We start from the raw sequence: 25,940 nt of genomic DNA, 5'->3' as shown, positions 1-25,940 counted from the left end.
CCCGGAACGGAACGCCCCCTCCGAAGCCTCCAATCAATGTATCTAATTGAGTCAATAAATGTGTCTAAATGTATCTAAAATCTAAATGAGTTTTCGTGAATTTCATACAATTCAAATCTTTTTTTGACAGATTGTAGAGCAATATCTAAAATTACAAAAAAACGAAGTTATTCTAAAATTATCTTTGTTATCACCTATGTGTGATTCATCAGGCATTTCATAATCAAAAAAATACTTTACTTCGACGTACTTGACTTTCTTTAAATTTAATTTCTATTTCTAATAGATTTGACAGTTCTTTAGCAATCTCAAAACAGCTATCAAATCCTGATATTCTCTGCTCTTCAAAATACTGCACTAACTCCTTAATATGCTTAGTTGCTATGTCTATGGAAATTTTTGCATTTTGTAATACTTTACTTACTAAATTAACTTTTGACAAAAGCTCATACCAAATTACAAGGCTTAGTATAAACTCAAATGAATCTATTTGTTCATATATTAAAACCACTTCTACTTTGATAGTATTATCTGATGCAGTTTTAAATAATTCTTTTAGTGATTTAAAAATTCTGGAATTTGAAAATGTACAGCTCTAACTGATTCTATTCTACATTCCCATCTTGTATCACATAACGGTTTTGGAGTTAATTGTTTAACACATTTCTTTAATATGTCCCAACGTGAAGTTGAGGCAGCAAATAATGTATACATTTTTTGTATAACATTAAAAATATTATTGCTATAATTGATGATTTTGCGACATCCCCTAAAATCAAATTTAAATTATGACAGGCGCAAGGAGTATAAAATGCCTTTTCGTTTTCATTTAAAATGTAAGCACGGACTCCCTTATATAATCCTTTTATATCCGCTCCTTTATCGTACCCTTCAACTCTATAATCTGACAATTTAAGATTTAATTTATTCAAAAGTGATTTTATATTTTCAGATATACCTTTACCAGTAGTGTCATTAGTGTTAAAAACGTCAAGAAATGTTCACGAATTTCAATATCTGCTTCAAGTATATGTAAAAATCTAAAAATTACTGAAATTTGCTCCCGATGACTAACATTAGGAGCAAATCGAGAATTATTGAATAGTACTTTGCCTGTCGTATCATGTTTACAATATTTTGTTGAATTTTGGTTCCCATATCAACAATTAATTCATTTTGCACAATGAGTGATAGATACGAATTAGGTTTCTTACCTATAATTTTTTTCCCCAACATCGCATTAAATGATCTTTTAAAAGTGGATCAAATTATGCAATTAATTCTATGATTGCAAAAAAATTACCATTATGGGCTATGTATAAAGTATCAAATTACTTCTAAAAGCTAAATTATGTTTGGATAAATAAAGAATTGCTACTATTCGTCTTTAAACATTTCTTAACCGTTCTACTTCACATTTTATGACATTTTCTTTTGCCTAATCAAGTGTATTGTGAATTTTTAAATTACATTCCATTTAAATCACATTTGTGTCCATGAATACATGCACTTCATGTGCAATGGATTTCGCACACCCATGAATACGGTCTTGGTATTAATTTCAGTCTTGTGATGAACTGCTTGGTCTTGCCTTCCACAAACGACCCCCTCACCCCAGCTGAGCTGTTACAGATTCTTGAAGTTAACAATGCCAAGTTCATTTCTGATAGCTTAGTGTTTCATATGATGATATGATTTGTGCCCTCACTTCACCCGGATAAGTTTCCTCAGAACTCTAATACATGTAGTGTTTTGTAGTCTTTTCACGAGTTTTATTTCTAATCCAACTCTCAGACCTGTAAGTTAAATATGATCTTTTATGGTTTAAACGCTGTCTTCTAGACTAATAGTTTAATGTTTGAGATAGCTTATGCTACTGCAAATTTGAAAATAAATAAATACGCTGTGTTATTTCCCAAGGGAACCCGCTTTAGCCTAATCTAACTTTAGAATACAGCCAATTGCCATATTTAATTTGTAATTTTCGCTAAGTATGGAGCACAGATAGCTAGAACTTTTATTATTCTAATGGATTCTTCATTGGGAATGCAAGTGATGTTTTCCATGTTCCTGCCTGTTTGTTTTTCTATTTAAAATCAGCAGTTATTTTTTTATCCTGATTTCATTTTAATTATACTTTTTCCGTATACATGGTAACAAATCATGTCATGTAAAGTGATCACCCATTTTCGGTAACAAAAAGAAAATTAAAAGCTTTATCTGATAAAATAACATGCTACAAAGCATTATAATACTGTGCCGTTGAGAAATTCGAATATATGAAATTGGGAACGAATGATGATTCAACAAGTGTGCGATATAAAATCAAAATTGCTGTTCACAAATGGACAGAGAAGAAATTAAGCCAAATTAAAGAAATTATAATGTTTGATAAAGTTCATAGATCTGAGAAGTCGCATTGTAATAGAAATAGTTAAACCGTTGTTTAAAAAATTAAAACATTTGTGAGGTTAGTTAATTCAATTTGTTAATGTTATTAGTTAACATATATTGGTTCCTACAGCGAGATGATATCATTGTTCAAATCCCAAGAGTATGCCACAATTAAGTTTATTTTTTGCTTTTAATAAAAAAAGTGTTGAAATTAAGATGAGTTCTTGCCATAGGCGAAGTAGAATATTAATACGATTATCATGAATAACGATTCTAGGAAAGACATATAATTATTATTCTCGAACCAGTCAACCACTGATATCCAAATATGAGAAACGCGAACACACTCTGGGAGGAGATTACACTTTCCAGGAATTATATTCCTGTAAAGTGTAATGTCGCATGGTAACTGGTTCTAACCAGTTGCCATGTGACGTGGAATGTTTTGTTAAATTTTAAAATTCCCTAAAAGGTATGTTTCTTAATTTGCTCAGCAAAAAGGGTCATAATCACTATATGCTTCATTTGATAATCAATTCATAGTTTCATATACTTGTGGCATACTTTGATTCGATACCAAGAAATTCTGTTGCTTTTATCAACTAACAGAGCGATTTGAATAAAGTGGCTATGTGGGCAGACAAGTGGGGATTTCAATTTAAATGAAGGTTTTGGATCTCAAAAAAGGAAAGCTAGTATCATATTAGAGACGTTGTATTACAGGAGGTGGAAGCGTGTGATCTTGGTTGGAAAGTAATTAAAATTCAAGGGACATATTGCAAAAATAATAAAAACAGCACCAAGAATTGCCAGTATACTAAGAAGAACACTGACAAGTAGAGATAAGGATGTGGTTATTCTGCTGTACAAGGTTTTGATTAGACCACATTTGGACTACTGCGCATCTATTTGATCATCTGCATTCCTAGGTGAGAAGCAAGTTGTGGAGAAAGTTCAGAGGAAAATAACAAAACCAATATCGGGATTGTGGAATACTGATTATGAATATAGATTGAGGGAATGTAAATTACAGATGATAGTCAATAGGTGGTAGAAGGACGATATGATTGAGACTCTGTTAGAATGCATCTTACTATTGCCTCACTTGATGAGTCTTGACTCCAGGAGGTGTTTGTATACCAATAATAATAAAATTTCTAGTGAAATTTGAGCATTTTTGATTAGCAGTTTTGTATCTCAGTAGTAGTTTATAGTAAATAACTAGCAGTTTGGAATACATCTTCGGGTAATCAAAAAGAAAGAAAGAAAACGAAAAAAGCAATAAATCACTTAAGATTTCGTATATTAAGAATTATTGCGGATATAATAAACGAGTCGTTTCTATATGCAAAAATGAAATCAAATCATCCGAATTTTTTTTAAAAAAATTTCTGATTACTTAAATCGGAAAATGTTTAAGTCTAATAAGATGAGAATAGAGAATAATATTTTACTAATCATCTATCAAAATATTATTTGGATATGACAAATATTCCAAATTTTCTTAATACAAATTTGGTTAGGAAAATGCCACATATCTTCACCAGTTTATGTTTTTGATAGAAACGAAACTTTTCTCGATGAATTCAACGGAATTCATTGAGAAAAAATTCTTGAGCAATATTTATCGACTTTTTGATGCACAAAAGTTAACTAATTTACATAACGAAACACTTAACTAATTTACCTAATGAAACAAGCTTAAGTACTTACCTCCTTTTCCAATCAGATAAAGTTTTTCAAATAGATGATGCTTACCATCTCTGCCAAGAAGAGAAAGAACTTTAGTTTCCTGATTTTCCATTATAATACTAAATTGTAGATATAAACTGTACTTTCTAATCACTAGAATCACCACTGACCACAGAGTGGATTAATATACCTAATAAATTGCCTCAAACTATTACTTAGATAGCAACCAATCAAAAGATAGCAAGAATTGTGACGTCACCACGTCACGTGTTTTGCCGGACTCTCATGTGACAATTTACGTAAATCTGTTTTCCCCCACCTACCATCCTTTCTATGCAAATTAATTCCTTTATTTGGACAAACCCGAATCTAATTACTCTATTAAGGTGCTTTATATAGCCGACTGGACGTTATGATATTTTTACATCGTCTTTTTCAAGTTTAAAAACAGTATAAAGATGAAAAATAAGCATTTTTTAAAGTAATTACTAAAACATTAGATCCAGCATTATTTCAAAGCCAAATGTAGAAACTATGAAAGTTTTAAGTTGACCAGAGAGCTTGTAGGAATACATTCCTCAGCATCCCCAAGGTACCTTAGTGTGGACTACTTAAGACATAGGCGCGGCCCAAGGGTTTATTGATTTGCCTTTTATTAGTCAGTTTTGATAAGGTTTTACTGGCCTTAGAGCTGTTTCGAACTGGTTGGTTCTCTTGTTGTTCTTTCTGAGATTTTGGCTAAAAACATGAAATTCTTGGAGCGGGGGATATCCTCTTTTCTATGTTAGAGTATCGATTACCTGGTTAACCGAGTTAATCAATATAAAAAACGAATTCGAAAAAATTCCAATAGTCGGCTGTTACAATAATAAAAGCCATAATCTTTTTTTTCCCCCTGCCAGTTTAGCATTATGGTACCAGAAACATTATCACAAGACTACACAGACGCCAAAAAGTATTTTATCATATTGTGAAACGACTGCAGCTAACAGATTTAGATGAAACATTCTAGACTGTTATAAGTACGTTGAAAAATATTTTACTTACATTTGTTAAAAAAAAAGTCCTTTGAACGTCCAAATACTTTACAAATCATTATTAAAAAAATCCAAGGGAAAAGAGGAATTTATCTGAACTCACCAGATTAAATTTAAAGGAAATAAGTATTTTTCATTATTTAAAAGGAATAGTTGCTATAATTTCCAATAATAGCTCAGTCGGAATAAACGACCCCCCCCCTTTGATCAGAAAAACCTGGGCTCGATTTCCGTCCATGACGTGAGGAACCTTTATCTGGTCTCTTTCGACTGAAAGGTGATTTAGCCGATCTCATACGGAGGTGGACGGTTTTTCGTCCCTGAGAACAGGCAAAACAGCCCCGTGGACATACAGCTCTGCAGTCAAAAAATGCCTTTCCTCCCAACATCAGGCTCTGTGACGAGTGTTGTCAATATTCAGGGATTCACTGATCACTTTTATTGCAATAATCATAAAGAACAATATTTGATTTGCTGTTAATGTAATGGTAAGTTACTATTATTCAATAGATATGTTCAGCAGCACTCAGAATTCAAAATTTGAAACTTTCATTACACGTAAAAAAAGAAGGAAGAAGGACTAGAATTATTTGTAAACACGTTTAGATTCTCTTCTCCTTTTCGGACACCTTAAAGATCACATCACCTGATTTTGATCAAGCTATTATCTAACTATTTTGATGACTTTTAGTCAACTACATTTTCAGTGAGGCTTCTCAAAAATGGTTTCCGTTCAATGGGCATTGAAATCATTGTTTGTACAAAAAGTTCTGGGTTCGAAGGTTTTAAGATATGTGCCTTTCAGTGGTTATATCAGTTGCCTTAATGTCATTTTTGTTCTAGGTGTTTACCAGAACTTTTCAGCCCTTCCCCCCCACTGGTATTAGTAAATAAATGCAGCAATTTTTTAATCTTAATTTGTTAATTTTCAGATGCAGTTTAAAATATGATATATTAAACATCGCATTAATTAAAAAGTTCTTTTACATAATTCGTTTAATTTCAAGTATGTGCACAATATTTTGCTACTTGCTGTACCTCAATTTGTGAGCTTATAGTGGTACTTAAAATCAGCCACTATGTGTCGCCTCGGTACGATGAGAAATGTGCCAAGAATCCCGCTTTAGTTTCCTACTTAATCTGTATGCATTATGATAACTACTTCACAGTTTCTCTCATAAGAGCAACATTTGCCTCCATATTCGTCTGATTACATACATGTCATCATCATCATGAATTTCTTCTTATGACCCGAAAGAGGTGTATAGACTACTATGCCAGTACTACAACATTAAGTTTACATTATTATTAATTTCCTATCAACAGTTTTCCTCAAATTAGTCTGTTACTTGTAAGCACTCCAATATATCCACTCTTATATTTCAGTCAACTAAGGCGCATTTTACTGCATCAATCATCAAAATTAATAAATTTATGTCTTTCCTTAACAAGTTTTCAGTTATCATTACATTATCATTTGTATGTCATTTAAATTTTAATTCAAAATGATAAAATTGTAAAATAGTATATATATATATTGTTTTCCTTTCCTTTTTTAGAGCCAACTAAATATAGTGTTTGTGTATTATTTCTTTTTGCCCTTTAGTGATAAAATATTTTAATCCGGCTTTTCTGAGAAGTAAGTATCTTTTCTAATACTTACGTACTGGTTAGGAAAAGTAGCATCCTGTAAACATATAGTTGTCTAAAGAAGGATAATTAATATGGTATAGTTAGCGTTCACTGTAAAACTGAACCGTGCAGATAGCTTATTGTATCGACAACTTCTACTAATTCCGCTAAGTCAGAGGGTTATTCTAATACATAATTTAGACAAGTGATTTCTTTGTTGCCCAGAATATAGCTAAACTGGAACGGTTCGACATTTTCTTGTAAAAGTTTCAAATAGCGAATCTAATTCAGATTCGCTATTTGAAAGTCTTATTCATCCCATAATAATTGCTGTATTGAAGTCGCATAGTACTACTAGTAACAATAATAACAATAATGGAACCTGCTTAGGCTGGGCTTTTTCCTTCCGGAAACAGGCAAATCAGTTCCATGAACAGACATGAAACAGTTATCGGACAACAAAGAAAATAAGAAACCATATTGTTTTATAATTATTCCCTATAAAAGTAGAATTGCTTTCTCACTCTGCACGGTTCAGCATTTGTTCTAAATGGATCACTTTTATCATAACACTTTTCAAAAATTAAAATTTTCGATGAATTGTTTGTTTTCGACGAATTGTCGTTCGATGAATTGTTCATTCAATCAATTGGCTTTTCGATGAACTCTCCGGATACCATGTTCCTCCCCAGCTTACTATACCGTACTTTATAACCGTTTGTATTCAGGCAAAATATAAGGTTTTTAGCATTGTCCGAGTTAAGAATCTCTTTAAGAAGAAGACTCGAGATAGCACAAATCTTAATTTGGTTGCATACTTCTGTAACATGTGGTTTCCGGCTTAAGTTGCTGTCCTAGGTAGGTTATAGTATTCACACACATAGTATTGCAATACCATCGACTCACTTTAAATAACAATACCATTTGACGCTTCTCATTTATTTATTTTCTCCATAAAATTATTTTCCATTTTACTTGGCTCATATTGAAAGACTTCCTAGGATATTCTTCCGTCTACTTCTATTTAGCAAATTTCCTTTCATAATCAAATGTTAATTTCTTTAAGGTACTCATGACTTTTCTACCATGTTTCTCATGAGTCATTTCATCAGCAGCTCTGTGTGGCTCAGTAGGTGTTTAAATATTCCTTTTGACTGGGAAGACCGAGGTTCAAATCTCGTCTAAGATGTGAAGAAACTGTTAAGGACTTTTCAAATGAAGGTGAGTTAACTCGTCTCATACAGAGTTGGAAGTTAGAGGGGGTAGGCTGAGTTCCTCCCGGGCACTCAGGGGTTTTTATCTCGCCTCATAGGGAAAAAGCAAGAGAACATACACGGGCGCGCACACACACATACACATAGTGCACTAGCTTCATAGCTCTACTTCCTTCGGCCATAATATCAGTTTTCTTTTCTTTCTTTTTTTCCCTGAAAAACAAAAACAAAACAGAAAAAAATAAACTACCTGATTGTTTTTATTCCTGAAATCTTATTAGCGGACTCCTTAAGCCTAACTAACTTTTGAATACACCCAGATAGCCAGTCTCTGTTCTTCAGTGTTTAATAGAGAGCTCTAGTTATCAATGTACCAAGTTTCAGGGCATGAGAGGATTACGACAGACAACTGCAGCCACCTCGTGACTGCAATTCTTAACATTCGCATTATTTTCTGTGACAATGTGAGTCTATAGTCGATTTTTTAATATATTGTTAAACCCGTATTTCCTGGAAAAAAAAGCTTGCTTATGTGGCAACTAGAATAGAATTGATTCGTACCCCGTTTTAATTTTCATGCATTTCTAAGCTACAAGCTTATTCTTGGAAAAAGAATTCTTATTGCACTTTTTCCAGAAGCAAGGATTTGTAACTATCAAGAGATGTACATATCGGGTTACAGAAAAATATACATTGAAGCAAATCCTCCTTAATTAGCAAGATTTGATTCAAATGACTCTATCTTCTATGAGTTCACCGGAAATCCTCAGATGCCTTATGGTCACTCCGATGCTCAGTGGTGCTACACCAGGCCTCGCCATGTACACTTACTGTTTGCTTTTCTGGAGACTTCAACTCTCTGAAGATTAGTTGCTCCACACACACCATCCATCCATATCAGTGACAGTCTACCCCTTCCTCTTTTTCCAGGAACTTTACCTTCTATTACTGTTCTGAGAAGTCTTCCTTCCATCCTTTCAATGTGTCCAAAATATTTTAACTTTCTTTTGTCAATATCCTTAAGGAGCCTTAAAGTTCTACTGATCTTTTCTAACACCCATTCATTTTTACGCCTTTCAATATATAATATCCTCAACAGCCTTCTGTAGCACCACATCTCAAAATCAGATATCATTTTCTTACCTGGCTTCTTTAGGTTCCAAGTCTCACATCCATAAGTCGCTGTGGGAAAAACAACTGCATCCAAAATCCTCAACTTTGTTCCCATGGAGATAGACCCATCCTTCCAGATTTCAGACAAGTCTCTGATTGTTGTTTTAGTCTTTCCTAAACCTTCTTCTGAACAGCAATTCTTCACATTAATAAATTCAAATGACTTAAGGAGTTAATTTAATAAACTGATTTTACAATTTGAAGGATGTTCTTAAATAAACGGAATATATCTAATTTAAATGATGTATTGGTAAGTGGTGTTGTATTTGAAGTCTTTCTAAATATGTCAAATTATAAAAACCATATCCAGAAGGTGATATGAATGAAATTTAGGACCTTTTGTAATTTTATAGTGTAAAGATTCTCAAAACACCGGGCGCGTCCCCTGGTAGTGAGAGTAGATTCACAGAAGGATTTGATTTGGTTTGTTTGGATTTACTGCCGAATCAACTCAGGCTATTAGGCAAGTATTATTATGTCTGTTAATTGCGCATGTTCTAATGGCCAGTTTGTCTGATTTGCGGGAGAAAAAACCATGCCATATGAGATGCTAATTCAACTGAAGTTGAGTTAGCCCTGATAAAGATTCTTCGCGTCCGGTTTCATGGAAGAAGCATGCTGTTAATATGAACACTTATTATTATTATCGATATATGGAGAAACTTTTTTAAAAAAATCCATTGCTTGTTTCAGGAGTTCAATTTAGAATTCAAACTCATACAGTCTAGCATTTGGAGAAAATAAATAATACATGTTCCAGTTAACACTGTCGGTGCATTTAAAAATTTTTTTATTGAATTCACCAAAAAATAACACACGCAAGAAAGGTTCTTGTGGTTTACACAAGAACCTCTTGTGTACACGTGGAATATAGGTGATCAAAATTAAAGTATCCCTGTTTTAAAACTGGAGCGCCATCCATTGATCCAAATACTGAGAAACTTGCAGGAATACGTTGCGCATCTTGCAGAAGCAATATCTGAGGGGGGGGGGGGAAGTAGTTCCAAAATTCACCACCAAGGACGTTGTAATAAACACTAAATACATGGAATTTTCATATCACATAACTCGGCAAGTGCCACGAGGATTTAAAACGATGGATACGGGATTTTTCCCTTCATTCTGGTTGTTATTTCGTTCCACAGTGATGGCACTAACCTTTCCCCAACGTGCTTTGCTCGCAAAGCTGTATTACCTAAATAACTGCAATGGTGTTTGTTGCACTCCGCGAATTTCATCGCCTGAACAAATGTCTACGAGGTCTACTATCTTCATTTGCTCCTCCGCAACGAATGGTTTAGTCGTTTTGAAGAAATGGGATCGTTGGAAGTTAGACCTGGCAGAGGTCGCAAACCAGTGAGTTCATTCACAACAAGTGAAGGAAATTTTTACCACCGTTGTGGAGCAGGCCATGTGTAACAATTGCTGCAGTGAACGTGCGGTATCAACGCACATGAATGTGCCTTACATAACTGTCTGGAAAATTCTATGGAAGATTTTGCATGATAACCATGAAATAGGAGTTGCACCCGTAGGACTTTGAAAGTCGACCGACATTCGCATTGATTTTCCTTACTCGAGTGGAGTTGGACGCTTCGTGGCAGTAGATGATTTTGTAGGCGAGATGAAGCTCGCTTTCATTCAAAAGGAGCTGTGAATACCCACATTTGCAGGCTATGGGCAACACAAAACCCGCATGCAGTCCAACAAATTCTTTCGCATTCACCCGAAGTTACGTCTGGTGTGGGTTTACAGCTTCGTTTATCATTGGACCATTCTTCTTGACGACATTCGCTAGTCGGGTCCTGTGACCTAGCAGGTCACAGGACCCGATAGTAGTGTTACTGTAAAGAGATATCGCGATATGATAAAACAATTTTGTTATGCCACAGCTACAGCAGCGCCTGTGCATAGATTCAATCATTTTCTTGCAGGATGAGGTGCCCCACCTCAACACATAGGTCGATCCATAAAGCAGGTTCATCGAGAACATTTCACGGAAGTTAGAGTGAGTAGCCGTGAGTTTATCCACTGCATGGCCACCTCGTTCACCTGATCTGCTCCCCTGTGACTTCTGGTTCTGGAGATTTCATAAAGACAGGTTTTATCCAGAATCATCCTGATAACTTGCTAACTGAAAGACAGAATAACGCAGCATGTGTGCAACATCAGTTCCAACTAGCTGAGTTCTGCTGTTTGAACACAGTGTGCAAAGGATGCAGTTTGTTGTATAACGGAAAGGACAGTAAATTGAACAGTACTGCCTGTGAATGCATAACGAAGTAAGTAAAATGTGTTATTTATGCCTGTGTCGCTTTTCTCCTCCTTTCACACACACAGAAAAATTACTACATCTACATTCGGAACATCAGTGATGAATTTTGGAACTTTTTTTTCTTCAGCTATCTCTTCCGCATGATGCACAATGTATTTCTCCAGTGAACAGGGATACTTTAATTTTGATCAACGTATGTACGGAACTTTATTACTAGAGTCGATTAGTATCTTCGGTTGCGTTGAATTATCTGTTGTGGTTGTGGGACGAAACTGTATTAAAACTAAATCAGTGCTAAGCCAAGACTTTAAAACAAAGTTTCTCTGAACATATTGAATTGAATGCATACAGGGGATAATGTAAAAAAAATCCCAATATGCATTATCTGAGAAATCCGGATGGCAACGTTTATCTGTTTATTTAAATATTTATTTAAATAATGTTAAATAAATAAATCTGTTTATTTATTTTCACTGGTATACCATGAAGAAGAGTTGTTTCCACACCAAACAACAATTTTCAAACTTTTCGAAGTATTGTGAAAACAAGTATTATCATTTTTTTCACTTTCTACAACAACTAGTATTATCATTTTTTTCACTTTCTACAACAACTAGTATTTCATTTTCTGCCTTTTGCATTCAAAAGAATTTACAAGTACATAACAGTAATGTCAGAATAAATTTTGAAATATTTTATATATACGAAATTTCATATCTTTCTATTTTGTACATAGTTCTTTTATTCCGAGTGATTTAGAACAACGCTCTACAATAATTCCGTACAAAATTGATTGCAAAATAAGCCCCTAGGCATCATTTTTGAGAACCAGGTTATTCTGGGACGAATTCAGTCACATTTATTTTTATAGTGTGAAGCATTACGATTAGTAATCATAAAATTAATCATTTCTGTTACTTTTATTTATTATTACAAAACATGCTTTTTTTTCATGTTCATCAGAGTATGTTTATACGAATAAAAAATACTAATAATAAAACCGTAGGAAAACTCACGTCAAATACTTTATTGGTATATAATTTTCACTATTACGCATCGTCAGTATAAGATCACAAAATGGCAATTAAACAATAGCAGACGATTCTGAAAAAAGCGCCGCCTAAGTAGCTAATGTAAGACAACTAAAAATGTCAGTAAATCTCCTAACTTATTAAAAAAAAATTAGATACTTACGTGGCGCTTTTTAAGAATTGTCTGTTAATGTTTAATTGCCATTTAATGATCTTGTACTGACAATGCCAATGACACTTAGGCGAAAATTCAACGCTATATTTTATGTCTCCTCCAGTGTTATTATTATTTTAAATATGGCAACTCATAGTATTTCATTATTGAAACAATTAATAAATCCATGAAAAGACAGGCAATCATGGAAACAATCCACATCCAAACCATTCTTTCCAGGAATGTGTAAAAATGTCACAATTCTTTTATGATGTAATTGAGTTTCTTACCAGCATTACGTTCCTCTGAGATGCAAATGCTTAATAGGAACCTTACCTTCATGAATTAGAAGAATTTATATCTCTACCTTCCACTGGTGCATTTTTGAACACGGTTGGAACAAGCATTGGATCACTTCCACCTGGTGGATGCACCTATTAATGTCTTGTGCTTTCTGTCCTATTCATTAATTTTCACATGGTAGTTACTCTCTTACAACACCTGTTTCGTAAATCCTTCATCTCCCGTTCTATTTACGTAAACATTGCACATGATAATCTTCAAACCAGCTCTGTGTACACACTGTTAAAGAGTAATATTTAAAAAATAGTCTTTTTTTTTATTCCTCAGAAGGAATTTGTGGCGCTTAATTTTATGGCAGTTCATCTCCAATTTCACACTTACTTAAAGATAATGACATCTCAAACAGAGATCTCAGAGTTATAAACTTTTATTTAATACCGTGTTGGACCTTCTAGAGCCTTACACTACATGTGCCGTGCGGTATATATTCCGCAACGTATTGGATTGGATCTGCGTATAAAACATACCAGATAGTCCTTTAACTGGCTCAGATTTCTTGGAAGAGCAGTTTGCTGCTGGATCAGCGTTTCTAACATGTCCCATACACTCTTAGTGAGGTACATATTTGGGACTTGTGGTGGTCAGAGAAGATGATAGAAGTTACTGTCATACTCGCCGTACCACTGTTGAACAATTCATGCGTGGTGGACAGTAGCACTGCCGTTCATGACATAACCGTCGCCTACTATTGAAAGTCAACTTTTCAGGATGGATTTCATCCGACTTGGAAGGTCCAGTGTCCTTCAAATTTGAAAGTACGGGCTTTTCGGGCCTCGGTCTGAGGCCCGAAAAGGGCCTCAGACCGAGGTCCTTTTCGGATTTCAGGGCCTCAGATCAAGGCCCTCAAATCGGATTTCACCTTAGAGGAAATTCAACATCCAAGTACGTTGTTGCATTTCTCTGTCGGGGTTAAAAATTGCATTGAGATTGAATCAGTGCCAAGTGCAAAATTTCTCCGAAAATATGGGACTTAAAAAATATTCCCACACAGGAGGGTTGTGTAGCATACAAATGCAAAACACCAATATGTATTATGTGGAGAAAATGAGGATGTATTAAGTCCTGTTTAGCCATTTGGCGTCTGCATTCCATAGCGCTGAGTCTCCCCAACAAAACAGCTTATTATAAGTTGTTTTGTTTAAATAAAATAATAATAATAGTTTTGTTGACAACAAAAATTACCTGGAAACGTTAAAAAAAGTTTTTGGTAATGTTTGGCTTCTGCTAGAAAAGTATAAATGCTTATCTATTTAAAAGAAATGCTGATACTTTCCATGTTAAAAAAAAAGAAACTCAATATCATTTTAACCATTTTTAATGAGCGTATAACATAACAAAATTTCCAAAAAAAGAACAAGAGTCTACACAATAATATTTATAATAGTATTTATAATATCACTGCCGGTGTTTACATGGTAAAATCTTGGTTCTCACCCTTCACATAACCTTCTTTCATAACATGGCTGGTTAACATCGTATCAAATTCATGCATTCCCAATAAAAATTACAAATGTAACAATAATTGCATCAGTCGGTTTGTTGTCATGCGCAGTTCACGGTATAAGAAAAATCACAGTTCTTGGCACGATGTCGTATTCACAAATTCTGTCTCTCAAATAACGATATTCCTATTATCTGTCATTAATTGGATATTCGAATGTATATTCATCTTCAAGCTGTGGAAAATCCATATCTATTAATTTGGATCCAATCAACATCCTAAAAATTAAAAACAAAAATACCGATAAGAATATGTTGACTTTGATTTGAGTGTTCGATACATTAAAAGAATTTGTATAAGCAAACGAATCTCATCTTAATCGGGTAAAACAGTACAAATAACTTACTTTAAAATAGGGATGGGATCTTATGTCTCCACTCTGAATAAATTCGATTCTGGACTTTCTGTTTTTACAGAGTAAATGGGTTATTAAATCAGCAGCTTCTGGTGACATTTCTTCAGGTATTGATAGGGGTTTTGTCAGTGTTTCTCTGTTGAACAAAAATATTGTTAGATCAGTATAATACATACTTACCAAGGTGTAAATTATTAGAAAAGCTATGAAGTATGTATACTTTTGTCTATTCCGATATCACGGAATTACTGAAAAGCATTCCACTATCAACCTTCGAGAATTTTCCCCCAATCCTTCAAGGATGGAAGGATTGGGGGAAAAGACACACTAGTATATAGTGAGCAGAAAGTTAAAGAAGCAATTCTCGAAAAAAAATAATTAAAGAAATTTCCTAGCAAATCAGTGAAACCAACTAAAACACGTCAATAGCCTTATATGAATTTCTGTGCTAAAGATTACATCAATGTAAGACACTTAAAGAAGGAAGATGCTTTCATATATTTAAGAGTTGCCAAGTTTCACATTATTGTAATAGATAGCCGAAAACTAATGGGAACTCATGAAAATATACAAGATCTGGAAAAACACATTAGAATGGTTGCTTAAAAGAGCTATAACAACATTCTGCCTATACATGTATTCGCGATCAGTTCATATTAAGGGGGAAAATATCACGAAACCCGACATAAGAATCCATCTTGTGGATTGTTTAACGGAACTGAAGAATCTCAAGACAAATTCTATATTAACTTAGGAATAAAAAGACATTTACAAAAATATCAATCACAATATCGTGTATACGACCTTAAATAGACTGCATAGGAACTGATGTGCACAAATCTGTCCTCCGGGTTTTCAAGAAGATGAATAAATCTTAGAGAAAGTACAGAGAAGATGCACTAAGTCAGTGTTCAATCTGCCGAAAGAGAAACAAGAAGACAGACTGAGGGAATCAATTTGCAAAGCCTTCTGAATAGAATGGGGAATATTACTGAGACATATAAGTTAGTGATGGGTGTGTTGTTGGTTTTGTCTTTCCCCCAATCTTATATTTGCTAGCTGTGGTTGATCCCACATTCAAACATAAAGAAATTTTTTATTAAACTGCACCACTCTATGTTTGAAATCACACAATTATTGTGAAGGAATCAAGCATCAAATAACAACAGCAACGTGAACTTACTACAGGCCGAAATTTTCTTACTTATACATAGGGTTTCCGCAAGATTCATATTTTAATGAGCGGTGCAATGAAACTGAAATTAGGCAAGCATAAGAATCAAGTTGAACAAGATATTTAATTCTTTCACAAGAACTCTATTAAGATGAATACAATCAGCAAATAATTTATGCATTCTAAAAAGTATTTAGATTCTACTCAGCTGAGTGTATCATTTACTGCTAGAACTCATATATGAGGCTTTCACAATTCTCATCCGTTAGGATTTCACCTTAAACAACAACAATATTCAGCAAAACACTTAAAAATTAATTCATTTTAGTTTCATAGAATAATCACAAACTTCAATTTTATCAAACACTTAGCTAGCATCATCAATATCTATTAGAAGATTAAAATGAGTTCTTAGAAGGCTCAGTCTTCAATTTACATATACATTGTGAGATAACACATTCAAACACGAACTAATTCTTCAATGAATTTTGAAGAATTAGTTTCTCACATTAGTTTCACAAGGAAATGTTTTATCATATCACTCATTCAAGCTTGACTAGCAAGCCTCAGCAACACGAAATTTGACCAAGTTCTCCGGACACAAGCAACGCTATCACACGTTAGTTATAGAATAGATATTCTTACCAGTATGATCATCATAGCTTGCACATTATGGAAAACCCGTCACAACACTTCTAGGCACTCGATAATCTTGCACTGTAGGTAACACAAAACTTAGAGTATCCCCGAGTTCAATAACTTATTTGTTAAGACTGGAAAATGTATTTTCTTGCTCGTAATAACTTGTCTTACGATAAATCTCGATTATATTATTATCCTTTCACTCGGGTAAATTCCTTTTTCAAGGTGACAGGAAACTATAAATAAATATGAGTTCAAAGTAAGATTCATTAAAATCAGAACAAGTTTCCAAATCTTTGTTACGTCGTATGATCCCAGGTTAGATCACTCTCACGACCTTCATAAACTTTCTTTCTCCATTTTCCTTCTTCCTATATCTCATAAATCTACTCTACTTTTCCCCGACCAAACTTGTTTTTCTCCACTCTTTCAGTTTTCAGCGAAATTCCCACCTGATCATTGTATAGTTCCCAACGCTAAGGCACGCGCTATCTCAAAATAACATAGTTTTCTGACAGCAGCCAATCAAACCACATTAGCAGAGTCCCTTAGAAATGCTTTCACTTTCAGTAACAACAAAATGAAATGCATATATTACAGTTTGCTTAGGATATATTTACAAGATAATATAAAGAATTTATATAAGATAAATAACTAAAAATAAAAATAAAATTATTATTTCAATGAAAAAAAAAACAGCGATTGTTTAAATTACAATTTACTTAGGAGCAAACGTAGCGCAGGAAACGCAATCCATGTTAAATCATGAATGAAGTATTAATAATCATAAAATTCTTCATTCACAATTACAGGTGTAACCAACTTAATGTGAAGGAGACAGCAAAAAAGCCCACTTCTGGAAACAGGATAATTGCATACGAAGGCAAAGCATTCGTTAGCAGAATGCTTTGCCCGAGATGTGGAAACCCTGATAATAATTATTTTTATAAAATAATGCTATAGTTAAAGAATTCTTCGATATCAAAAACTTACCTCAGTGTATGGAAGGGCCGATCTTTAACTAGCATTCTGTAAGCAAGAACCCCGTAGCTCCACCAGTCTGCATCCTGAGAGGAAAACGCAATTGAATTATAAACAAGGTGTTCGTAAAAAATATGAAATTTTACAACATTATCAATTACATTATTTTTAAATAGTCCAAAAAATATAAGCACTTACTACCTTTGAAGTAAATGTCTACAAATCGTCTATTTTGCAAAAATAACGAAAGGATGTTCAAATTTCATCATTAATGAAAGCCTGTAATTTGAAAATTCAAAGCTTTCAAATTTGCCACAGAGTTTGGTAACCAGCATGGTAAGACAAATAAAATCAGAATAAGAGAAGAAGCTAGCCGAGCAGAACAAAGGGAATCCCAGAGTTCTTTCGTTACTTGGCAAGTAAGACAAAGAATGACTATGAAAGATTAATCTGAATAAGTGATGATGCTCAGGAAGAGAGAGAAGCAGATGAAATAGTTGAGTTACTGAGTGACCACTTTGGAATTGTATATTATGCTGGTGAGGTTAGAGCTTTAATATATATGACAGACACTGATACGGGAACAGAGATGGATGAATTGGAGGTTCTTATGATATTACAGAATTTCAATGTAAACACAGATATGGGATTAGATGGGACATCAGCTCGGTTTTTTGGAGAATGTTTAAGAGAACTGCCAATGCCTCTGACTAGGCTCTTTAACTAAAGTCTCAACTTTAGAGTTCCAAGAGAGTCGAAAGAGGACAAAATAACTGCCTTGCATAAGGGAGGTTCTGAGACTGAGTAGCAAATTAGAGACCAATCAATATCTTAGCTGTGGTGGTAAAAGAACTGAAAAATTAGTCAAAAAGAGAATTCAAGAATGGACTGATAAAAATGTGATACTGTATGAGAAGGATCGGTCATACCTCGGTAATTTACTACCTTTTTATAATAGAGTAACAGCTGAGTTGGATAAAGGAAATGGCTGCACGATTTTGCACAGGTATTTGACAGAATACCACATGGCATTCTGTTATTGTTATCTCTTAAAGTGGTATATGGAAGAGTGACTAGTGGTGTACCTCAGGGTTCAGTGCTTGGACCTTTTAATTTGCACATAAAATACAGGTAATAACCTGAAATTAATTATTCAGTTGTTTGCTGATGATGCGAAATTAGACAGAGTTATAGTTAATCATGGCGATGTGGAGAGCTTGCCGGATGAGTTAAATAGCCTCTCAGTATGGGCAAAAGTTGATGGGTGTCAGTTTGATGTGGAGAAATATAAAGTTAGGCATTTTGAAATAAATAGATTAAAAGCTGTGTATCACATTGATGGCACTGTACTCCGGGAAATAAATGAAACTGGAGATTTAGGGATGGTGATAGACAGATAGTTAAAGTTTAGAGGACATATTGCTAAGGTTGCAGAAAAAATAACAAGTAGAGACAAGGAAATGGTTATTCCATTTTCAAAGCCTTGTCTTAATACGTCCACATATGGATTAATATGCTCAGGTCTAGCCTCCTAGGGTTGAGAAAGCGGTGGAGAATATACAGAATCGTGTGATCAAGCTGGTGAGTGTTCTGTGTAATGTTTCCCTATGATGATACAAAGATGCAGATTAAGTCTTCAGTACTAGATTCATAGTTACTTGAATGGCAAACATGAGAAATTATTCAATGAGACTAATTTATCCCTATAATCGTACACGTTCTATTAAGCAAAGAACGGAGGTAACTGAAGTAAAGAAAAACCGTTCGTAAATGGTAAGAAATTAACCAGAAATACATAAATGTTTTAGAAAAATTTAGAAAAGAATGCAAAGTAAACAGGTTTTGGGTTTAACTTCTCAAAGGTGAGAACAACATTCCAAACCTGGTCGTATCTGCGACTTATAAAGTATCAGAATTTGAGAATGATCCTAAGTTTATATGACTGGGTTGGTTATTGAAGGGAAAACTGATAGACTAACCAAATTAAAAAATAATATGAACTTACATAGCTGTAACCTTTCCGCATTATTACTTCAGGAGACATGTAAGTTCTTGATCCACAACATTCGTTTGTAATTTCTATCTCATTTTCTTGAAAAACCTTACACACGCCTAAATCGCAAAGGGCAATATGACCAATCTCCCGGATGAGGATATTAGCTGGCTTGATATCACGATGTATGATGCGGCGCTGAACAAAAAAAAAAAAAAAAATCGTACAATAAATCAACAGTGGATTTAATTGGTGAATGTGTAAATTAAAGTTCACTTTAATGAAACGGATAGAATTGGTTCTGTTTCCAAAATGACAAGTAAACCAAAAATAAATTTAACTGACCTTGTGAAGATACTCGATTGCAAGGAGAAGCTCAGCAAGGTAAAACTTCGCAAAATCACTGAAAGGTTCCCAGTTTTTCATGTAGTCCCATAAGGAACCAAATGGCGCATATTCTGAAAATAGAAATGTACAAAAGTATTAGCAAAATGTCAGAAAAAATTATTTTTTCATTCTACTGAAAGTCATCATATGAAATTTCCAGATTCAAGCTTTGTGTTTTGGGAGAGTGTTAACTAATATATTTTCTATGTTCTGTATTATATTCCAATAAATTATTAATTCTCTGATTTATATGTACATAGTTTTACGGATGTTGAGAAGGCTATAGATGTAGTGCTTGCGTCAGGAAATGTTGGAGTTGTAAATAAGTTCAAGAAGCGAAAAGGCATCTTGTTTGAAAATATTAATATTATCAAAACTGTGATGGGAATGAATAAAGATTGTTCGTAGAAGCAATAAGATATGGTTTGGTTACAATATTAACAAGAAAAGTCAGTTAATGCTTAACAATGTTACGTATTTAAGGTGAGTCAGTTTGATAAGGAAGTTAGCTCTGGAATGAGAGTTATTGAATCCATATTGGTGTTCGGTAAATATTAATCTGGATAGTTACAGGTGAACCTGTAAAGCTGCTCATGTACAGTGTTGTGAGAAAAACAGGTGAAATGCGACGAACAAACGGTGTACGATAGAAAGAGTGATGCTTTGATAATTGTAAATTGTCTTAAACTATCTCTGTATCCTAATAGAAAACTGATGTTTAATATGCTTAAAAAATACTTACCCATAAGAAAATGAATTCCTTCTTTTGATTCGTATGCTTCAAAGAATTCTATCATGAATGGCATTTTCTGACATTCCTTCAGGGCTAACCTTTCTTGTGTTATTCTCACTTCGTTTCTTTTTTTAGAATGTATAACATCCCACGAAACTGTCTTCATTGCAAAAACGCCTTCCGCATCCACCTTTCGAACAAGATGAACCTTTCCAAATGCTAAAAGAAGAAAATGAAATACGATTAATAAATCTGAGAACTTAATTTTATGAAATTAACGAAACATTGAATTTTTTATTTAAATAGCGGTACAGTGTAGTGTTCAACTAGCAGATGGATACCACCACAGAGTAATTCTCCTATCGTATATTGGAGAATCACTTTAACTTATTCAAATTTTTTATGTTTAACATTATCTCAACTTACATCCTTCTCCAAGTTTCTTGATTCTTAAAAAATCATGATATTCACCGGTTATAGAAGCCACAGTACAAAATTCAAGCATCTTTTCCATTATAATCTCCTTTCAACCTGCAAGTAACCGACCTAACTCTCTAATGACTTGAACTCAACTGAGATAAAATCGCACGATCACTTTGTAGTTATAGACAGATGGAAAACAGCAAGTCCAGTGAGTCGCACAGCAGCCAATCAAGAAAAAGATTCAGCAGAAGCGTGTATGCCGTCGCAGCCCTATCATGAAGTATTAATTGTCCACCCTACACGGAGATTGTTTATCAGGATGATACGAAACCCTAATCAATGCTTCTTAGTATTATTGGATTGGGTCTTTTTTGTCTTCTAATACATAATTTCTACAACATTGATAGTCTAACAGAAAACCTGGGCATTATTCTGAGCCTCTTCCCAGCATCTATTTATTATTATAGTGCTGATCAAATGAATTTATTAGAATTGAATGAGTTCCAACCAACGTTATTTGGGGAACGAAAAGCTACTAGCGGATTTAATATTTATTTTATTTTTAGGTGTTGTTTATTACTGAAGAGACTGACTGAAATAGTCCGATAAAATGAGAGTTTATAATAATATGGGCTGATTAATAAAATAATGGTGTTAATTCTAATGTTACAGACCCGACACGGCAATAATAGCCATCTCTCCTATCTTGATGTCTGTGAATCACTGGGTGTTCAACTATCTGCCAATGACTGCAAAGATAAAAAGCATGTTCTATAAACTGTTTTTATAAGAATAAAAAACATTTTTAATAACACAATTATTTTGCTCTCTGAATAAAAGCATGTAAATACTTTGATAGACTTTTTTGTATGGTGCTGTCTTAATTTATCTCCAATTTTTCCCAAAATCATATCCAAAAGAGTTTTTGGTTCCGAGGTTATGTAGCAAATTACCATCGCTTCGAGAGGGTTTTCAAAATTCTTTTGGTTCTGAAATTACTTTTAAACTGGATTCCGAGGTTATATTCTAAATTATTTTCATTCCAGGATTATGTTCAACATTTTTTTGATTCCGACAGTATGTTCGTATTTGTTTTTGGTTACAAATTATACGAAAATATTAACAACTCTTCTTACGACTGATTTTTCTCGCCACCAGATGGAGTGAAAGCTGTTCAAGGCGAAGGTTGACTAATATTGGACCGCTTTAAATTAGGATATCTTATTCTTGAATACGAAAAAATAATGCAATTTTAATAATAATGTTTTTAAAAATGTTAGAAAATAGTCCAATTAGAATAGGTATAATATAATAAATTGCAGAATAAGTGAAAAAATAAAACAATCGAAGACAACAGTTTGTTGGATATTTTTACCCGTATTTTATACGTGCTAATGGCTGATTTTACTCGCCGATCAGAGGAACTTTTTTCTTTTAACGATTGCACATCACAACCTCAGTGGTGATGTCCAGACATACCTTCCACTCTCCAAAATGAGAAGCTGGTGCAAGAGGCAAAGTCAGAGAAGGGAAAGGGGGGGGGTTACAGCTTCTTCTTTAATAAAAAATAAAGTTATGTGAACAGAAGATTTTTCATACCCCCCCCCCATTCATTCTCCTTAGGAATGTCTATAATATTAAAAAGTTGCATCCTTATCCTACAGGCGCTAGGATTGTAACTTATTGTTACTGGAACGTCATAAAAATACCTTCGAATAAGCAGCATTTTAGTTAAATAGCATATGCACACAAACTAATGCATTAAATGAATGTGCGCGGGGCCTTGTGGTGACTTCTAGATCTTTTTTTTTGGTTTTTCTGAGTTAGTCGATATTTGGAGTATATAACAAGAATTCGAATTCTTTTAAAAGTGTTGGACAAAAAATCTAGACCTAAGACAATATTTACACAGTAATACTACTTAGGATAAGCAGCATAATATGGCGGCACCATCCTACTCATGTATTCATTTCGTCCATGCACGCTGGTTAGAGATCATACTAATCTTTTGGCTAAGAGGAAATCGACTGCCAACCAATTTCGAAATGGTTAGGCTTGATTAATTCTATTGCTAGCTCTATTTAAACATTAAGTCTATTTTTTAAGGAAAATATTATTACTATTTAAATAGTAAAAAAAGAAACCGACCTTTTCGAAAATAAAAGAAACTAGTGGCGCCACCTGTTGTATCTTTTTGTTGTCGAAAGGGACAACCTTCATTAGTGTTGTGTCAACTGTTTATGACATTTGTTTCATTAGAAGACGAGTTATAGTGCCAAGAGTGACAGTGTGTTTTGACGAACGGTCGGTCGTCACGATATTCATGCCGTATGCAACGAATTCTCGCTATCAGTCGCTTCAAAATTTCGAGATAAAATTTACCGTTGATCGTTTAGTCAGGCGGTACGAATTCTTTGTGGATAATGCTCTTGGAATCGTAGAAACAAATCAGCGTTGACTTTACTTTTGACTTCTCCAAGTGACTTTGTTTTTTGATGTCCCTCTTTTGGTAATCTCCATTCAGTACTCTGACGCTTTGTTTGGCTCATACTCAAAACACCAAGTTTCGTCACCAGTAACGATCGTTTCAATGAAGTTTGAGTCCTTACGAGCGGTTTTAATGAGATCCTTGCAGTGTTCAATTCGATACATGTTTTGGTCGTCGGTCAACTTGTGCAAATCGCGAATTCAGTTTACGAAGGCCCAAACTTTCGGTCAAAATGTGGTGCACAGTTGATGCACCACATTTTCTTTCGTGAAATCACGCACTTTTTGGATGTTAACTTCGCTCAGTCCAGTTTATGGATCGACTTTTCGTCGTCCTCAAGCGTCCCACGACCACTTTGAAATCGCTCGTAAACTTGAGTACGGGATACATATTCATCACCGTATACTTTTTGAAGTATTTTCCGTAAAACCTTTAGCATGTTTAAAGAAAAAGTCAATCGCAGCTCTCTGCTTGAAACTCATTTTCCGACCGTTCGTCAAAACACACTGTCACTCTTGGCACCATAACTCGGCTTCTAATAAAACAAATGCCATAAACAGTTGAAAGAAAACAGTTGAAAGAACACTAACGAAGATTGCCCCTTTCCACAACAAAAAGATAGAACAGGTGGATCCACTAGTTTCTTCTATTTTCGAAAAGTTCGGTTTCTTTTTGGACAGAGAGTGTAAACAGGCACGGAAAGACTTACAAAATTGAATGCTGTAATATGTAAAGGGAAAGATAGGAGACAAGTTTATTTAAATATAATCGGTAGATGTTTTCTAATACTTGTTATAATCATACGCAAAAATTTCTTAAATTACTGCCGCTAAGTGAAATTGCAACAGTGGAAGGCAAATATAGAGAAGAATTGTGTTAATATAATAGTTAAACCAAATCTAATATTTCAAAAAAAAAAAAAAAAGTAATAAATCGGAAAGGAATTTAGAAGTATAAAAAATCAATTTCAAGGGTCCAAAGACCTAAATCTTCAGTTCAAAACAAATAGGCGTTCTCGGAGTAAAATGGAAAATTTTTAATTAACCACTAACATGATGAATTTAATCTTCTCTATCATAGTATTGTCTACATTTTTGGAGAACATGATGATGGAATTCAAGTTGATTAAGTTTTATTCCAGTCATAATATCTTTATACATTCCTAGCAAGAACGATTTCTCTCTCGTATTTGGTCTCGTGCGGCCAATACATTGGCTATTTGCAATCTGCATCGAAATGTTCAGTGTCATGGTGGTTTATTCACAGTTCTGTTCAAGTCATCGGAGATTCAAATAGGTTACTTAAAGTCTGAACGGAGATCGAAATGGAAAGTGAATTCGAATTGTGTACTGTAGATTCTTTAACTGGTTAAAATCTTGATGTTTTATGAATCAGCTAACTGGGGGAAGGAGGTTAATTCAGATGAATTATTTCAAATATTTTAATTAATTTATTTATTTATTAAATATCAAACATGCACGATTTGTCTTATCATGTAGTTCTGTTTACATTTCTGTCTTATTGGATCTTTATCAGTGGGAATTTGGAATTTTTTTTCTCCTTTCTCCAAGAAGGAACATGTAAATCTGGTCCCTGTAGTGTGTATTCGCAAAATCCCACGTTTGGTCAAATAATAAAAAGTCATCATAAATTATACTTTCTGGAATGCCGGTCGAGAATCGAATTATATATGTAACTAATTATGCGTGAAACTTTATTGAGTTTTAGTTATTACATAACAGATCGTTCAAGTATTTCGTGATTTCCTTTATTGGTCTACTTGTTCATTAAAAAATAGCAAAAAATTATCATTCGTTTAAAGTTAGGGAGATTTAGGTTTTGCTGTTGGCTTATTTACATATTCCAATAAATACAGATGAAAAAAAAAGTGGCAATAAAGAATTAATTATACTATTAGATGAAATCATAGAATAAAGAATACGTCAGTTAATCACGGACTTTTCTGTGCAGTGTGAGTTGGGCGGTCTGGTACGGTGGTGAGAGAGTTTTATTCGAACACACAAATGTTATAAGCAAGCAAAATATTATTTGTGACGTTTTTACATTACAGGGCTAACTCATTATTTAAAAAAAAAAACAAGTAAGAAATGGTTTTGGTTAAGATCTCGTCATGAAGGACGGTGACGTCACATTTTCTCAAAAGACTGACTACTGTCTGGATCATTTCTCTGATTGGTTCTCATTTCACCAATGGGATTTACTCTTTTCAATCTACGTATAAATAAAAAGCGACCATGGCGGTTTTAACCCCGTTCGGTTCTAGTCATTAGAGGGTCA

General features: G+C 34.0%; 1 protein-coding gene across 1 annotated transcript; it reads right to left on the bottom strand.

Moving 5' to 3' along the window:
• Positions 1-14,596: 14,596 nt before the first annotated feature.
• On the bottom strand, positions 14,597-21,245 carry LOC150102251 (cAMP-dependent protein kinase catalytic subunit PRKX-like). The gene is made up of 6 exons (XM_090399540.1): positions 21,158-21,245; positions 20,741-20,950; positions 19,957-20,069; positions 19,624-19,809; positions 17,631-17,704; positions 14,597-14,684 (listed from the first exon to the last, which is right to left on the bottom strand). The coding sequence occupies exons 1-6, from the start codon at positions 21,243-21,245 to the stop codon at positions 14,597-14,599; spliced, it is 759 nt and encodes a 252-aa protein (XP_090255666.1).
• Between the last annotated feature and the right edge of the window lie 4,695 nt (positions 21,246-25,940).

This window comes from Typopeltis vanoorti, chromosome 10 (genome assembly GCF_054136105.1).
Source record: "Typopeltis vanoorti isolate ZY-2024b chromosome 10, IOZ_Tvanoo_1.0, whole genome shotgun sequence".
Classification (NCBI taxonomy): domain Eukaryota; kingdom Metazoa; phylum Arthropoda; class Arachnida; order Uropygi; family Thelyphonidae; genus Typopeltis; species Typopeltis vanoorti.
Note: the sequence above shows the minus strand (reverse complement) of the source record. Positions and strands in the feature narration are given on the sequence as shown.

Bases quoted from the DNA above. Each gene is read 5' to 3' on its own strand.
- LOC150102251 (XM_090399540.1), bottom strand. From the start codon at position 21,245: ATGGAAAAGATGCTTGAATTTTGTACTGTGGCTTCTATAACCGGTGAA. The intron at 20,951-21,157 runs GTAAGTTGAGAT...TTCTTCTTTTAG, and splicing joins CAAGAAACTTGGAGAAGGAT to CATTTGGAAAGGTTCATCTT. The intron at 20,070-20,740 runs GTAAGTATTTTT...TTCTATTTTCAG, and splicing joins AGGAATTCATTTTCTTATGG to AATATGCGCCATTTGGTTCC.